Consider the following 18,780-nt stretch of genomic DNA (forward strand, 5'->3'; position numbering starts at 1 on the left):
AGGACTAAGCATTAAGCTGGGAGGTGTCCCCCAGGTTCTCATTCATGGCCTACAAGCTTGTTCTGTGATTCCAGAGGAGTCTCTCTCTCTCTCTCTCTCTCTCTCTCTCTCTCTCTCTCTCTCTCTCTCTTTCTCTCTCTTCTCTCTCTCTCTCTCTCTCTCTCTCTCTCTCTCTCTCTCTCTCTCTCTCTCTCTCTCAGCAATATCTGTGCAATGACATTGTCCTGTGATTACAAGTGAAAATGATTACAACATCAAGGTGACAGGCCATACCAGATTCCTTGGTAGGAGACACAACGTGCTTACCTAAGTATGTTCAAGGGTATGGATAGAAATATTGAATAAGAGTAACAAAAAGGACAAAACCAGAAACTTTATGAATTAATCTCACAATTAATTATTCCTAATGCCCTTCTCTCTTTCCCGAGACAATAAGCTAAAAACAGGAGCGAATATGCTCTAATTCCTTATAGTCTTGATGAGAAAATGATTCATTGGGCTTATGGGAATTCTTAAAAACATGGAGTAATAGAATTCTGCTAACCCAGTTTTAAAAAATGCAAGCAAAGTACTCGTAGATGTGTCTTTAATTGACATTTCTTATGAAATTTTATGATGTTCCCGGTAGAGAGTGTATTTGCAGAAATTTCAGCTAAACTTAGAAAGGCCACATTTGCCAATGTAGATCAGTGTAGTATTTCACCAATTTTATCAAGTGAGAGCTCAGGAAAATAGGAAGAATATGCTGTATCTGCTGGACTCCATGCCAGATATTAGATACACAGTCAAAACTGATAACAACAACGAGGTCACTGTTTTCACAGTTTATGTTGTTATTGCTGGGAAGATGGACACAATGGCTCGTCTGAAGAGTGAGTTAAAGGTTTAGGAGTGAGAACAGGGAGATTATGTGGAGGTATTGTGATAATTCACTCCTGAGATAATGAAATGTAGAGCAGTGGACAGATGTACCTACGTTATTATTCCTCCTGACTTTATTGTTCACACCTGACTTTATTGCTCACATACACAGACAACATCTACCGCTACAGCTGTCCAGTTAGATGTCTCCCTTATGTGGAACTTCATAACAAATTGTACCCCTGTGTTAGATTGTCAGCATGGTGAAATCAAGAAATTCAAAATGACAACAATAAAAAAGAATAGCAATTATAATGTGATCATTGGGCATTTACAACTATCCAGGCAAGACACTTATTTTATATTTAAAAAAAAAATACTTGCACTAAATAGATGCAAGTTTCTTGATTTTACAGTCAGAAAATGCACTTGGAGAGCTTCAACTTATGCATCTCTGTAGTTTCACTTGTTTATTTTTGTTTTTGTTGCCTGTGCTTTTGATATCATGTCCAGAGAGCCATTCATTGACAGGCCACTGCCAAAGAGCTTTTCCCCTGTTTTCTTCTAGGAGTTTTATCAGTTCAGACCTCACTGAAGTCTTCAACTCACTTCATTGGTTTTTGTATGTGGTATAAGATAATGTTCCAATTCCATTCATCATTTTGCATGTGCATAGCCAGTTTTCCTAACACCATTTATGGAAGAGTATTCTTTCCACATGGCAAATTCTTGCCTCCTTTATTGAAGATTAGTTGACCAAAGATGTGTACTCATGAATCTCAAGGTGGTTATTTCACCCTTCTGCCCTCTCTATTCTGTTTCATTGTTCTTGTGTCTGTTTGTATACTAGTGCCATAGTGTTTTGATTATTGTAGATTTATATTTTTAACCCAGTGAATGTTCTGCCTTCAGTTTTGTTCTTTTTCTCCAAGACTACTATAGATATTCAAGGTACTCTGTGATTTCATGCAAATTTTAGAATGATTTTTTCCACTTCTGCAAAAAAATAACTTTGGAATTCTGATAGGGATTTTGTTGATTCTGGAGATCACTTTGGGCATGGATATTTTAACAATATTAAAATTTCCATTCCATGAACATGGACTATCTTTCCATTTATTTGTGTCATTTTCAATTTCTTTCATTGAAGTCTTACAGTTTTAAGGATACAGATGTCTCACTTCCTTGGTTAAATTTATACCAAAATGTTTATTATTTTTGATGCTATTATAAATGGCATTGCTTTGTAAAAAAAAATAATTTAGGTAATTTGCTGTTAAAAGATAGAAACAAAACTGATTTTCACATGTTGATTTTATATCCTGTAACTTTACTGCATTTGTTTGGCACTCCTAACAATTTTTAGTAGAATCTTCAGTTTTCTGTATATCAGACTATGTCATCTACAAATAGTTTTATCCCCTTTCTTTCCAATTTGAATGCCTTTTATTTTATTGATTTTATTTTTTTTCTTGCTTAATTGTTCTAGCTAGAAATTACAGTAGCATTTTGGAAAGAAGTGATTATTGTGTCCATCACTTGTCTTGTTCCTGAACTTAGAGGAAAAGTTTTTAACTATTCACCGTTAAGTGTGATGTTAACTATTGGCTTGTCATATACAGCCTTTATTATGTTGGCAAACATTCTTCTACAGCAAATTCATTGAGAATTCTTATCAGGAGGAGATGTTCAATTATTTCAAATGCTTCTTCTATATGAATTGACATAAGCAGGTGATTTTTATATACTCTGTTAATAGTGTATTACCTCTATTGGTTTATACCAATTTTGCAATCATATAATTTATTCATTCATTTAACAAATATCTATCAGCACTTGATAGATATTTGTTAAATGAATGCTTCCATATTTTATAGTTATGATTTTTACCCATAATAGGCTTCCATATTTTATAGTTATGATTTTTACCCATAATAGGCCTCAGAAATATTACCTGAAAGGTTTATTGAATTAATGTGATAAAAGTGTACTATTTGCTTCTTTTGCCTATTCTTTTACCTCCCATGTCTGAACATCACACTTTCCATTATAATATCATTCAGGGCGAGGAAATGATCTCAATTTAGAGTATCAGAAAATAAAAAATACATAATTTTTTTTTCTTTTGGACATTACTGCTTATTTTGAAAGTGATGTATCAGAGTGTATCTGGAAACCCCCCAATTAACAAATAAAAAATTATTTAAAATAATCTAAGAACTCATTAAATCAGCTGAGAGTGCAGCTAACCTACAAATTTTTATAACTTCAATATATGCAAATAATAATCTATTACAAAATATACTGTTACATATAATAGAAATTTACTAACTATATCAAAGAAGACATTTGGCATTTGTTTTTTAGGGATTGGCTAGCTTCACTTAGCATAATCTGCTCTAGTGCCATCCATTTCCCTGCAAATGCCATGATTTTGTCATTTTTTAGTGCTGAGTAATAATCCATTGTGTATAAATGCCACATTTTTTTATCCATTCATCTATTGAAGGGCATCTAGGTTGGTTACACAGTCTAGCTATTGTGAATTGTGCTGCTATGAGAGCAACTAAGAACAGAGCAGGGAGGAAGAGCATGAGAAAATGATTAACATTAAACAGGGATGAGAGGTGGGAGGGAAAGGGAGAGGGAAGGGAAATTGCATGGAAATGGAAGGAGACCCTCATTGTTATACAAAATTACATATAAGAGGATGTGAGGGGAAAGGGAAAAAAAACAAGGGAGAGAAATGAATTACAGTAGATGGGGTAGAGAGAGAAGATGGGAGGGGAGGGGGATAGTAGAGGATAGGAAAGGTAGCAGAATACAACAGTCACTAGTATGGCACTATGTAAAAGTGTGGATGTGTAACCAATGTGATTCTTCAATCTGTATACGGGGTAAAAATGGGAGTTTATAACCCACTTGAATCAAATGTATGAAATATGATATGCCAAGAGCTTTGTAATGTTTTGAACAACCAATAATAAAAAGAAAGAAATTTACTAACTAGAAATTCTGTATGATCATAACTTCAAAACACTATACAGTTCATTGGGTGGAAGTGAGACTTACCTTGTAGTACGTTCAATTTCATAGCCTCTTAATGTGTATCCTGTGTATAGAAGACCTTTCCATAGCCAATCAGTAGTACAATAGACTTAATTGGCCAATAAGTGGGGACAAATTCAGAATTAGCTCTGAGGATTTAAAAGTTTTCTAATTGAAATGGTTAGCTTTCCGAGTGTTGAAGTACTCCTTCATTACAGCAGGTGGCAGTACTGTACACAATTTGACTTTACCCTGGGTCTTGAAGAGATGTGAAAAAACCAATTAAACACTCATTCTGGAAGGAACTGGAAATTGAGGCTCTGTGTTTTAGGACTTCTGTCCATAAAGAGAACAGTGTGGTTGTATTTGAAATATATTTAGACTTATTACTTGTGTTTTATAAGTTTATGCTGAAAGGAACATTGGAGATCATTTAGTCCAAGATCTCTTTTTATTCTCAAAATATTTCAGCCCAAAGAAGGGACATTAATTATCTGATTATTTAATAAGCACTTTGTAGCAGAACCAGGCAGAACCCTCATCTCCTAATGGTTTTTGCCAAAAGAAACTGTGTACTGAGATTAACAATCAGTTTATGAATCTTGCTTTTAAATTTCTGTTTTCATCTAATCCAGCTATGTATGCCCTCATGAGGTAAATGGTAGGGCAACAACTTATTTAGATCTGCAGGAAACACTTTGTTAGTTTTTACACATACCCAGGTTTTATGTTCCATTTAAGCCTTTTAGCCTTTAATAAAACATAAAGCCTTTTCTGTTTCTCCCTTTAAGACAATTTGATGTCATATTTTCTTAGCTCTCATCGTGTTGGTTTTTCTTTTGTTTAGTCAAGTGCGATTGCCATTCTCTCTGGTATTAAATACTGTTTTTACTGATTATTCCTCTGTGCATGTGTAAGTGGTGTGTGTGTGTGTGTGTGTGTGTGTGTGTGTGTGTGTGTGTGTTCCATTCACTCCTTTAGTTGTTAAGAAAATATCTCTCTTCTCCTGTCAGTTGATGGGAGTTTTCCTTCCCTCACAATAGAAGTCAACACACAGTGACCGTTATTTGAACCACGGTGTATATTTGCCTAGGGTGGAGTACTGAGAGGAGCATTTCCTCCTTGCATAATTTTTTCTGTCTGACTTTAGGGCTGCTGGGTTCTAGAATGGGCAGAAGGGCCTAAATCATAAGCACCTTGATTCTCAACTTCTACCCAACTACAGCAACCAACAAGAAAGGGGTGGAGGATAAGGCAGGCCCCTGGCTCCGCCTGCCCAGACCAAAGCTCTCTCCCTCCCTGGTCTCTCCTACTCCAGTCAGAGAAAGCAGTTTAGGACAGGACTTTGGAGGGAGGGTATCTGAGTGAGGCAGCAGCAGGTAATAGGCAATAATAGTGCACATTTGGCCCCGTAGTTCTTGAAACTGTCAATTCAATACTTAAAGTCTACACTCTCTGACAGTCTCTGCAAAAAGCATTTAACTGAGTTACCAAGGAGTGGTGAGGTATTTCCATGTTATCCGTCAACAAAACAGTCTACGAGTTGGAATCCATTAAACGTTAGTCACTTTTCTCACATATTTTGTTGGGAAGCAAATTGATTGGCTAATAGAGGCAGTATGATAAGAATGATCTAATTTCTAATGTGCAAAATGTAGGCTAGGACTTCCTGGTGTTTTCAAAATGACACAAATCAAAGAATCACCTGGGACACTTATTAATAATAATTAACTCCAGGATCCTTCCCTTGGAGATTTTTATACAGAAAATCTTGAGTTTGGACCCAAATTTTGTATGCTTTGCACAAGCAATCCTCAATGATTCTTATTATCAGGAAGGTGTCTGAAGATTTTTTAAAATTCTCCAAAATTAAAATTTTGTGACGGATTAACTTCTGATATACTTACAAAATGGAAATGAAGAAACTCATCCTGTTGGTATCAAAGCATCCACGTCGGACAGAAGCATGGATATGTTCCTTTGTGTGCATTCTGTTTTCTCAACATTATTGTTTCACGTTTGGAGAAACATTTTCAAAGTAACCAAAATGCAGATCAGACTCTCATCCAGCCACAGAAGAACCTAGACCTCCTATACTTTATAAAAGACAGCCTGGGATGAACAAGTGGTGACTGAAGTCATTGGCTAAGAAACGCGGCTGACTTGAAGGGGTAGGGCCAGCTTTTGCAGGAGGGACAGAAAATAGGTGCCTTGGTGGAGGCAGGAGTTCCTGCTAAAGGGGAAAACACACTTACCACTATGCCTCTGTGCATGTCATTGTTCCACTTTTTAATTTATATCTTCCTTTTTCTTTTGTACTTCTAATTTTCTGGTCAATAAGTACTTCGGTCAATTTTGTAAAATAAATAATATAAAACCAATAGCAAAAGTAAATTCTCTTGACTACTGAGTCCCTCTAATTCTCAGAATTTATTGCTACCGTGAACCTCAGATTATCAAATTCAAGCAAACTGGAGGGTCCAAAGGGTGGAGTCTTTGCCCAAAATTACAGTGCAACTTACTGGTAGATTCAGGACTAGAATCTCTCTATCCTCTCTTTCACCCTTCTTTTTTCAGTTAATTTACTCTTTTTTTTTTTTAACCACAGATTATGAAACTGAAATGAAGAAATCCATACTGTTAGTACCAAGGCATCCAAGTCAGACAGAGGCAGTATTCAAATTGCACAAGCGCCTTGAAAGTATTGGGAAAAGATAACTATGTGCACATTCCATTTGACACAACCTTAGAGGTGAAGCAAACCTTTTATTTTATTTGGAGGGTTCGACTATCTGTACTTTGCATCTATAGCATATAAAGCTTTTAAACGAATGGTTTAAAAGTGATTTATTATAAATGTACAGAAATCCAGCCGATGCATATACAAATAAGCTGTGACTCTCACCTTAAGCCATTGGACAGAATAATTCCACCAAAGGGAGACTATAAATAGGAACTTTTCCGAAACAGAGCACTAAAAAGTAGACTCATGTTGTCAGAGTTGTGAGTTTAAGTGTCCAGTCTTCAACTATCATAGAATTGTATAATTCAGAGCTACATGGGACCTCAGGATAACCTACTTCAATAAAATATAGACCAAGAAAGTGAAATTGACAAAGCAAAACTATGACTTGAATCTTAATCTTGTACTCTTTCACAAGCATCGTGTGCCTATTTCCACGTGACTGTGCCTTCTTTGTTTAACTAGTTCTCAGAACAGGGCATCAAGTATTTGTATGCAGTATTTAGTACAATTTCACCATAAGATTCAAGGTAAATGTCTCCTTTCTTAAAATAAGAAGGGGCGAAGAATGACGTGCTATCTTAAAATTCTACTACTAATTACAATGAATGCCAAGCAAATTAGATTTGAGAAACTTACACATAAAACAAAATGTACAGAAATATTGATGGCTTCTAACCAGTTGATAGAAAGGGTGGTGAAGTTTAAAATCACCCAACAAAAGTAGGTTTTCAATCTCACTCCTAGCTGAGCTATGGGCTGCAAGAGAGATTCTGACACCAAGAGAACGACTTGGTAACTGATGGAAAATGACCACAGAAGTCCAAGAAACTCCTTCTAAATACTGAATTTTAAGCCTCTGTCAGAACAATAGAGCAAAAGCAGTCAATTTTACAGCAGATGTGGCTGCGCGTTGGCAGAACCCCTGGTGCTTTAGATAATCCCGAACTGGGCAAGCTCGTGCAGTTCCAAGTGGCTGAATGCCTCCCATGGACAAATCACCGTGATATCTGCGAGAGATGAAAGAAGAATATGTAAGACAACCTCATCCAGTGTGTGTGTGTGTGTGTGTGTGTGTGTGTGTGTGTGTGTGTGTAAGAGAGCCTCTTCTTTCCACGCAAAGGATACCCTTCAGGCAGAGACACCTCTCTCCTCCCTTCTATTCATCACCCCCTGGCAACTGGGAAGCTATCCAGACTGGCCTTAGAGCCCAGGAAGAATCCCATCAATTGCACAATTATTGTCCCCACCTCTGCTGCCCCCACTGCCCGGGTATCTCTGTTGGTTTCATTCTGTATCCTCTTTGGGAAGGTGACAATGGCTTGGACTGGAGCACACTGTGGGGTATGGCTCACTGAGTCTCCCTAAACTTCAACTCCCATGGAGAAAGCAGAAGTGGAATTCTAGTCAGGTCAAAGATTAAAAAGGGAATTGGAAGCACTGTAAATCCCTGGGGTCTGAGAATCAGTGGTCTTACTCCTACCAAATGGGTTCCTTGGGTTTCTCTGACTCACTCTTCAGTTCCTCTACATTTTGAAACTTATGTCAAATCATCTACTGACAGGCAATCTCAAGGCACCTTCTAATTCAGCTGCTTGTTTCAGATATTACTATCCCCCATTACAAAGAAGCTGGCTTATACCCAGAGTAAACAATTAGCAATCAATCAATCAATCAATCAAACCAGTTATATATATGGGACTAGAACCAGGTCAAAGACCTCAGATCTTCCTTCAGAATAAATCTGTTTACATTGTTCCAAATGTGTTGGGAGTTTAAGCCTGTCTTCTAGAGCTTAAAGCAAATATGCTGATCTGGCCAAAATACAGAAGCAACTAACCTAGAACAACAAATGACCATTATAAAGTGACTAGAAAATCTATTTGTGGTCCCACTGAATATAGAATGCAAACACACTGAGTATCTCCTGGTAAGAACACTGATTTCTATGAGTGTCACCAGTTATCAACCATGTTGAATGAGTTCAAAACATATAGCCACACAAAAACCTGCACACAAATATGTGTGTGTGTGTGTGTGTGTTTGTGCATGCTCAAGCATAGACAATGGCTTGACTTGTGTACACTTGGAAAAAATCAAGTCCTTCAATAGGCTAAATAAACTGTGGTATGTTCATACAATGGAATATTGTTCAACAATAAAAAAGAAATGAGCTGTCAAGCCACATAAAGCCATGGACGAACCTTAATCGAATATTGATAAGTGAAAGAACCCAGTGTGAAAAAAACTTTATACTGTTAGATTCTAACTATATGATATCCTGGAAAAGGCAAAAGTAAGATAAAAAATATTTGTGGTTGTCAGGAGTTTGGGAGGAAGGAGAGAGAGATGAGCAGTTGGAACACAGGGGTTGTTTAGGGCAGTGAAACTAGGGTACAATAATGGTGGGTACACAACTATTATGTATTAATTAAAACACTTAAAATCATACAAGGAATTAGCCCAAAGCTATTGTAAGCCCCAGATTCTGATTAATATGATAATAATGTATCAGTATTGGCTCATCAACTATAACACTCGTGTCACACTGCAAGATGCTAACAATAGGGAAACTGTGCATGAGGGGAAAGAGGAAAGTGGAATAGAAGAAGTCTCTGGACTTTCTACTTGATTTTTCTCTAAATATAAAACTTCTATAAGAAATAAAATCTATTAAAATAGGATGACATACACTTCCTGGGGTACATTAGTTATGATCATTATCCAGAGAATGAAAATATTCTAGCCAATTAAAAAAGTTGTATTGGATGCCTCCTGCATGCAGGGTCCTGTTCTTGGTGCTAGAGGATGTGCAAGAAGAGGAAGTTGCTAAGAAGTGGTTTGCCTGGTTGGGTGGAAAGTTTGTCTTATTTCCAATACCTCACTCTGTGGCCCCACATTGTCACTTAATTCCTCTGTCTCAGATTTCTCTCCTGAAAAGTAAAGTTGGGCTAGACAAACTCTGAGAATCTTTCTACCATGAAAATCTACAATTGCCCATTATATACCTTCAAAGGTTCTTTAATAAAACAAGGGGATTCATTAAACTTTGGGTCTCCTTGATTTCTTTTAGGGTTTTTGTGTCTGGTCACATATGTATTTACTTAGGAGGGTAAATGAAATCCCCACATTTCTATGTCCTCGAAGGTTCTGCTGCCTTAGGTATTCCTTGTAACTCTCAACTGCCCCTTGAGGCCTGAAGTGTGTAAAGAGGAGAAACTCTAAGTGCAAGGTTCTCACTTAGACCTGTGAGTGGCTCACCTGTTCCTAGTCCCTCCATGCCTGGAATGTCATCTCCAAACCTAAGTGGAAAGAATAAAAGAAACATTTAGCTGAGTTCAATTAAAAGGATCCTGGAGTCATGCACATGGACAATTTCTTGACTCAAGGGAGAAGAAGAAGTAGCTTCTTCTTTGAGAAATTTCTTTCATTCGCATTGAACTGGAGCAAAGTGAATGTCACTCCAGTAGGACTTAGTATATCTCTGGAGGGAGATTTTTTTTTCTTCTCTAGAAACTTTAATCTAAGACATTTGAAAACCAGAAAGAATAACTAAGAGGACAACTTACTCAAGCTTCACTCTGTAAAATGGAAACTGAAATTAGAGAGCACTACTTACAAAAGACCCTTAGATTCAATTCATCTGCCTGTTCACATTCACAAGCATTAACTTAGCATCTGCTATGTGCCCAACATCATGTAAGTCACAGAAAGTTAAGGAAAACAATAAACAAATTTCCTCTGAGGGATTTTAGCCTTGGGGAACAGATGTAAATTAATAAATGCTATACCAAAAAAAAAGAAAGAAAGAAAGAAAGAAAAGTCAAATTATGATAGCTAAATACTAATCATAGAGCAAACATGAAAGTAAGGATAAAGTTTCAGAGTTCAAAAGCAATATGAATGGTGTATTGAATTGAGCTGTGTGTTGACAGGATTTTTTCAAGGAGAGGGAGAGAAAAGAAAGAACTGAAGACATCAAAGTGTAAAACATAAAAATAAATCGTGTTTTTTTGGAAATGACCAGTGGTTCAGTATTCCAGTACTAAAGCACAAGGAATGTCAACAAAGGGTGGTCAAGAAAATCCTGGAAGGTCGAATCCAAGGTTATTGTGAGAGGCTCCATTTCACATGATAAGTTTGGCCATGGACCTGCGCGAACTGGGAGGGGAAGAGTTACAAAACTAAAGACATGACTCAGCAAAGCCTGAGTTAGACAGGAAAACAGAGGGTGGGGTGGAAATTTGTGTTAAGTCTGTTCAACATGAGGAGCATTAGTTTCTCAAAACCAGAGTAGTCTTGTGGGAGCAGTAGGCTTTCTTTTTCCTTTTGGTCTTACCCTTTCACACCCTTTTTAGGAGGTTTGCTCTTGAATTGGCGAGTCTGTCTCTGCTTGAACTTGGGAGGCCCCTTACGCGGGGTGGCAGGAGCTTGGCTTGCCGCTGGAGGAGCCAAAGTAGTATTGTCACTCATTTTGACTGCCCCTGGTCGGCTGATGTTTCCCCGTGGGGCTCTCTGGACAGTGAGAGAGAAAAAAGGAAGACTGTTCCAGTAACAAGAATGATTGTTATTAGACCTTCAGTCTGAAAGGGGAAAGACAAGCATTTTGAAAAAGAAGTTCAGTATTCTAAATTAACACCAAAAGGGGAGAGATGCTTGTAGTTTAAAGAGATTTTAAAGAAAATATGGTCTAACTCAATGGAGGCATTCAATGTACTGGGGTGTAAACTGACCACCAAGGGACTTACAATCTCAAAAATGTAGGTATATGCTGTTCCGAGAGATGAGCTTCTCAAGTTCTATGTGAATTCATCATAATGGTGAACTTGCCCTCCACTACCACCAGTCCCATCAATTTGTCCAGGGAGGAAAATGGACTATCTACCATACCTGCAGCTTATTACAGCTTTCATGGGCTCCAAACTTTATGAATTCTTCCTGCCAGCTATAAAATAACCTGATTCTAAATGTCTATATTTAATGAGCTCTCTTCCTATATATATATACATATATTTAGTTGTAGTTGGACACAATACCTTTATTTTATTTAATTTTATGTGGTGCTGAGGATCTAACTCAGTGCCTCGCACCTGCTAGGTGAGTGCTCTACTGCTGAGCCACAACCCCAGCCCCTGTTCCTGTATATCTTTATTTTATCTAATCCTCAGGTGACCCAGAAACTCTTCTCTTAGTCCTGGGAGGTGACATTGTAGCCATCTGGATAGGAGAAACTAATAGACACGGGCACAAATAGTGAACTTAATGCAGGCGATCAAGTAATAAGCTTGCATTTTAACTCCATACCCAGACATCAGGTACTTCAGCCATGATTCTCAGATATCTTCAACATTTTCTCCTATCCATATCATGGACCTGTCCACTATGGTGTTCCCAGGTTAATTTGGTTACAGACATGTTACACTGTCCTTTAAAAAGTATCCATAAAGACAAATTTTTAAAATAAAAGTGCTAAGTTTTAGAATGACATTTTTTTTCTTTCTCTATTTCTTTCACAATCATCAACTAAACTTATCCTGAGAAGGAAGATTCTGGAAAGCTCTAAAGAACTTCCAAATAGCCTTAACTTCTTACCCTGAGCCAACCTCTTCCCTAATCTAGTGCTTGGGGACTTTGTTTGCATGGGATCCCTTACTGTGCCTGCCACAGATTTATGCTAATGTTCTTAGCTCAGCTCTCCTTACAGTCTTCGGCTCCAGCCCATCATCGCTATTTACCCTATTTACGACTTTGAAAATCAGGTTTCAGTTATTATCCTTGCCTCCAAGACTTTTTGTCCTTGTTTTCTGTTTTCAATTTCTGTTATCATTTTCTCAATTTGTTGTCATCCTCAATTTGTTCAACGGAAATGCGTTGACCAATCTGTGAGCTGGTGCCAGGATGGCGAATTCGGTCAAGGACCTAAATCACTTGCTCATGCTATGAGTCTCGTCTTTATCTCCTGCTGAAGTAGGCTTCATAAGGCTGCTTTTCAATTCGAGAACACTTTTGTCATCTCAGAACCCATGACAGAGCCAGATGCACCACAGTGTGCCATATACATTGCATTGGTCAAGTGAGTGAATAAATTGATAAAGAAGTAGACCTTGGGTGTTCGCATCCTGACCTGAGACTTTTCCATCAGACCACAGGGAAGGCACAAGATGGACTTCACCTCACAAAGCCCTCAGTGGCTTTAGGACATGCACTGCCAGCTCCTCTGATCCCCAAGTCTCACTCTTGTGCTGTGGGTCCTCTCTAGCCCTGTCCACAGGCAAGGTTTGTGCCTCTCCCAAGTGTGGTTGGGACCATGGTTTCGGTGGTGGGTGGCCAAGGACAGCATTACGCTCAGAGTACCACTAGCAATTGACACATCCTGACTCTGCCAAAGCCACAGGGAAAACTAGAAAACTTCTCCCGACTCAAGATTTTCAGACTCTTCAGTTCTTTCAAAGTAGTAAGAAACCATGTTTTCCTTTCCTTCATCTGGAGAACCTATTAGGATTAGGGTGCCCAGGTTTTACAGATACAAATATAAGGCACCCAAGTTAAATCTGAATTTCAGGTCAATAACAAATTAGTTTTTAATGAAAGTGTATCCCATGTATTTCAACGTTCATAGTTATACTAAGAAAATAATTCGTTATTTATCTGGAATTCAAATTTAACTGGGAATTACATATGTTTTCTGGTGACCCTAATTAGAATCCTCTTACTTGAGAGCCAGAGTTTGATAACAGGAAGACTTAAGGTGACCTTGATCTGTCAAATTACCCTTTGGGATAATACAGTGTGAAGACTGTGCCCTTTTAAAATCAAACAGATTCAGTTTTAATTCCTTCTTTAAAAAAAAAAAACTGGTTATGTGACCTTGACAAGTTGCATATCCCTCTCTGGACCTCATTCCATTTATAAAATGAATCAAATAACACCTTCCCTTTAAGGTCATGGGGAACATTAAGGGAGATAATGTAAGTAGGTATTAAATACTGATATTAGATTTGGGATTACTAATACTTAGATCTTCCCTTGAAATGTCTAAGGGCATCCTGGAGCTGAATAATCTCAAAACTAGCAACAGTCTCGACTCTTGCTAAACGAGGAGGTTTCATGTTTTTGACCTCCAAAAGTGTCAAGTACATCATTCCTTTGTGAGGCAGAATACTTCCCTGTTTTTACTTCAATACTAGCCCTTCTCCTTTTGAACATTATAAATACATTCTACAGAAAGAAGTGGATACAAGAGCTCGGAGAGAATTGAACAACAGCAGAGGAGGTAGAGAGGGATGTTGGGAGGGGAGGGGAGGGGAGGGGGGATAGTAGGGGATAGGAAAGGTAGCAGAATACAACAGTCACTAATATGCCATTATGTAAAAATGTGAGTATGTAACAGAAGTGAGTCTGTATTATGTATTTGGGGAGTTCAAAACCCAATTGAGTCGAATGTATGAAAGATGATATGTCTTGAGCTCTGTAATGTTTTGAACAACCAATAAAAAAAAAAAAAAAAAAAAAAAAAAGGGCTGGGGTTATCGTCCATTAGACCCAACGCAGCAAAGCTCAGCAGTTTAAAGTTATAGATGATGATCCTCCACAAATTCCAGTGAAAGAAAAGCGATTTCAGAAGGTTCTTGAGACAGACCCTCTGATGCTGCTTTACCATCCCAATTCCCAGTTCCCTTTTCTCAGCAGAGATGCAGGCAGAGAGACCACTCCATTGTTAATAGACTAGAGTGTAGAGGGAGGCACAAGGGACAGTACTATTGACTCCACTGCAGGGTTTGGGCTTTTGATGTCACCCAGGATCCTGCTCAGGCAGGAAAAAAAGCAAATAACTTGGAGGACCAAATAAGACCCAAACAAAAGATATTTAAAAAAAAAAAATCCAGCAAGTACTTTGCTTCGAATGGAGCAAACAAGCACTTTAGCCTTCAAGGAAGAAGTCTATGCAACCAGGGTCAACCTTGGTGCCCACTCTGCTCCCTGTCTCCTTATCCTCACACTCTCACAGGGGCCTCTTGGTGCCTGGGCCGAGTTGGCCAGCACACCCTGGGAGTAAAGCACTGTTTACTCTGTGGTCTTTTAATGGCCTAGATCCCTCCTTTCCCAGAAAACTGTTTGCTGTGAAGCCTCAAAAAGAGGAGGGTCCATTTTGGTTTCCTTCCAAATGAATTCGGTAATCAAGGTTTGCAGTGACCTGTAAGTTTCGCCCATTAGCTTGTCACATAGCAGGACAAGGAGGTTTCAGTGTATTTCCTTCATGTTCTCTCCCATTTTCAGCCCCAGCCCCGGAACAGATTCACAGGTCCAGAATGTTCTCTTCTTCCATTTTTTTTTTTGTTTGTTTGTTTTAGATTCAGATCAACCCTCCATTGCCCTTCAGTTAAATCCTCCTCAGACTCCCCAGAAGTTGAGAAATACTCACAGAGCTGCACGGTGCTCCTATAAGCCGTCCGGTTGTCTTCCTCACGATAGACAAAAGAATCTTTGCATCCTGATTCCTCTCTCCGTAATACCCTCGTGCTACCTAATCCCACCGTCATAAGCTCAGAACACCAACCCAAGGGCAGAGAAGCTGCAAGACGATGGGGTGAGACTGGGACAGGCTTAGGAGTTTTCAGATAATGAGATGGTCTTTAAACAACTGACAGGGCTCTCCCTCCTATTGGTAAGCAGATATTGAACACACAAACACACACAAAGTATTGATAACCAGGGTAGATTTTAAGTTTTTGATTCCATTATCTTTTGTTCTTTTCCATACCCACATTTAGTCCTACCCTCTTACTCCTCTCTCTACCCCTCCCTCCCTCCCTCTCTTTCTCCCTCCCTCCCTCTCTTTCTCTCTCTCTCTCACATACACACACACACAGAGAAACACACACACACACACACACACACACATGCCTAATTCTTATGGAACATTAGATAACTGCAGAGAATGAACCTCAGTACTTCCTGCAGCAAAAGGGATTTGATCATGTAAATAGTGCCATTGAAAAACATGTGATATCTCTGTTCCTTAGTGGAATTACATGTACTTCCTCTGGGAGATGGAAACTTCAAGTTGGGAGTGATATCAAATTCACTGACATTTAATAGAGAAGAGGCTCAAGTAATAGCTAGGAGTTGTGAGCCAATGACATTTGTTTGAAAATCGATTGCTTGGTTGTCTATAACCAGAGATTTCAGGGTGCAGGGCCCAGGCTATGATCTATTTCACTGGGACACTTGGCTTCGTCCTCCAATTGCATTTAGTCACTAGTATTCATTTATATGTTACTTCACATGATTTTAAACAGATCTTAGCTTATATGCTAGTAAGCTTACTTGATAAATTCATCATAGAAACACCAGATGATTTATTCAAGACTGCTTATAAAGTTCACAGTGGATCTAAGAGCAAGGACCAAGCTTGGGAACACCTTGCATTCTTCTACTCTACCAACAACAAAACAGACACAACCAAGATGTACATGGGCTGGTCACTTGTAGGCTTTGCTTGTGAATTTTAGTGTGCCTTTCCTAAGTTGCTACACATTGGAGAACTGAACTTCATAAGATTTTAAAGAACATCAATTTATCCTTCCTAGGCAGGGAAATATTAATTGGTAGCCTCAAACAGATGACATGAGTAGATAAATAGCTTGAGAGTTTCTTATATATGGTCTTTACCAAAATTAGAGCAGTTGTGAAAGCAGCAAACAGTCTGCCAAGCTGCAAAGTGTTTGTAGTCTGTGTGGGTCCCTCCCTCTCTCCTCTGCATCTCCATTACCATTCACATCTTCCTCTGCTCCTACATACCAGGCACATGGATATTTAGATGCTTGTTAACAAACTGTCAAATAGTGTTCTCCATTTCCTTCATGAAGAACAGCAATTAATTCTTAAGGGCATTGGGAAGGGCTGTAGGCTGAGTGGTCCAGAATGTTGTCACTTAAAGTGGAACAACATCAGTATCTCCTGCCAGGATTTCTAAAATCCTAGAAAATGCAGGATTTTAGGCCCTACTCCAGATTTATGGAATCTGCATTTCTTGATGCATTTTTACATTCATGAAAGTGCCAGGCTAGATCTACATTCAGGTTTGGATTTACCATTTCTCTGCTAGGTGAGAAGATTGCCACTTCTTTGAATCTCAGTTTCCTTATCTGTAAAATGAATGATTTAGAGTGCCAGGATCTTCGTTGTCTCCTACGCCAATACTCTTGAAAGAGATAACCCACAATCGTCAGTAATAGCATTTTTAATCCTATTATTATTAATGGAGCAGGTTTGGGGGAGTGGGGGAGTGTCACAATCCTTCTCCCAGAGACCTGTCAAACTAAAAGACCAAACATTTATGTCATAAGCAGAAGGAAACATAGTTCAAGACAATGTGGAGTTCTAAGGAACTGGTCTCTATTTTCTGTCTCCAGGGAACATAGCCATTCATTGTTCCCTGTTCTAAGCGTCTGCTTTCTGGTTCTGTCTCTACTACTCCTGGCTGGTACGGAGTCGCAAGGGATTTGAGTAGACTTGCCTATCACTGCCTCTGTTGGGCAGAGGTCTTCTACCAGGTAACTGACTAGTTTAGTCATGGTTAACTCTTAATCATTTTATCTCTGATCTTAGCAGCCTGATAATGGGACCACATGACTTTAAGCCAGGTAACCAATCACTATGGAATTCTTCTAAAAGTACTTTGGTGGACTAGACATGAAATAAATAAAGCTAATAGGAACTTCACTGAGCAAGGAAAAAGAAGAAGAAGGAGGAGGAGGAGGAGGAGGAGAAAGTGGGGGAGGAAGAAGAAGAAAAAGAAAAGGGAACTAGGTACAATGGAAGATGAATCATAAAAACATTTCACTAAGTAAAAAATATCCACCACCAAAAGGATCTATATTATTTGATTTTATTTTGACACTCTGGAAAGGCAAAGTATATAGAGTACTAGAGAACAGATTGGGGTTGCCAAAGGTTGTAGTTGAAGGAGTACTTGACTTCAAAGGCAGAACACAGTAATTTTTTGAGGGATGATGGACTACTGGGTATCTTGATCACAGTTGTAGATGAACAAATCCATGATTTGTTGGAGCTCATGAGTACACACCACAGAGTAAGTTTTATTACGTGAAGATTTCAAAACTAAATGTAACAAAATATTTTTTAAAAAGCCTAAGCTTGATATCTTTATAATCATTGGTTCTTGATCCCTCTGACAGATGGGAAACTACTACTCATTATATATAGGAAAGTAATTACGGGCAGGTACTAAGTAATTAAAAAGTTAGCTGTCCTGTAAGCTGCTTACACAAGTGCTAATCTCTAAGCTTTCTTAGTGCTTCTTAAAATACCAGTGAGTAGGAAAACACATATTAAAGTCACATTTCCTCCACCATTTGGAATCTCCTAGCCTGAGCTACCCATTCCAACTTATGCACAGTGAATACCAGAGAGGAATATTCTAAATGTGGAAGAGGAATGTGCAAGTTAGGTCCTTCTTTCCTTTAATATCCTATATCTTGATTTTCCAGAACAGCATTATTACTCTTGAAAAAATAATATATTTGATTAAAAATATAATACTCTCTTCCAGAAAATAGAGCAAAAGGTACACTTTCCAACTCATTTTATAAGACCCATTTTACCCTGATACTAAACCCAAAGATGAGAGAGAGAGAGAGAGAGAGAGAGAGAGAGATAGAGAGAGAGAGAGAGAGAGAGAGAGATGTATCTCTGAACTTAGATGTAAAAAATCTGAACAAAATATCAACAAATCAAATATATCAATGTGTAAAAAGACTGTTCCACCTCAACAATGTGAGATTTATTCCAGCTTTACAAGGCTTACTAGCTATTCAAAAATCAAGCAACATAAAGGCTAAAGACCAGAAAAGAAGGCTAAAGAAGAAAAATCTGTCAATTAATGAAGAAAAACCATTTGACAAAACCCCAAACCTGTTCATGATAAAAACTCTTAGCAAACTAGGAATGGGAGACCTTATAAGGAGCAAATATAAAAATCTACAGAAGCCCAGTAAAGAACTCAGATATAGATTCACACAAATAGATAGGCCCAGTTAATCTTTGACAAAAGCAATTCAATGCAGGAAGACAGCCTGTTCAACAAAGGAGCGTGGACATTATGA

General features: G+C 38.4%; 1 protein-coding gene across 1 annotated transcript; it reads right to left on the reverse strand.

The window, feature by feature from the left end:
- Window positions 1-6,655: 6,655 nt before the first annotated feature.
- Pde6h (phosphodiesterase 6H) lies at window positions 6,656-15,184 on the reverse strand. The gene is made up of 4 exons (XM_005331881.4): window positions 15,075-15,184; window positions 10,992-11,167; window positions 9,914-9,954; window positions 6,656-7,662 (listed from the first exon to the last, which is right to left on the reverse strand). The coding sequence occupies exons 2-4, from the start codon at window positions 11,123-11,125 to the stop codon at window positions 7,586-7,588; spliced, it is 252 nt and encodes an 83-aa protein (XP_005331938.1). The 5' UTR covers window positions 11,126-11,167; window positions 15,075-15,184; the 3' UTR covers window positions 6,656-7,585.
- Window positions 15,185-18,780: the final 3,596 nt, after the last annotated feature.

The sequence above is a fragment of the Ictidomys tridecemlineatus genome, chromosome 6 (genome assembly GCF_052094955.1).
Source record: "Ictidomys tridecemlineatus isolate mIctTri1 chromosome 6, mIctTri1.hap1, whole genome shotgun sequence".
Classification (NCBI taxonomy): domain Eukaryota; kingdom Metazoa; phylum Chordata; class Mammalia; order Rodentia; family Sciuridae; genus Ictidomys; species Ictidomys tridecemlineatus.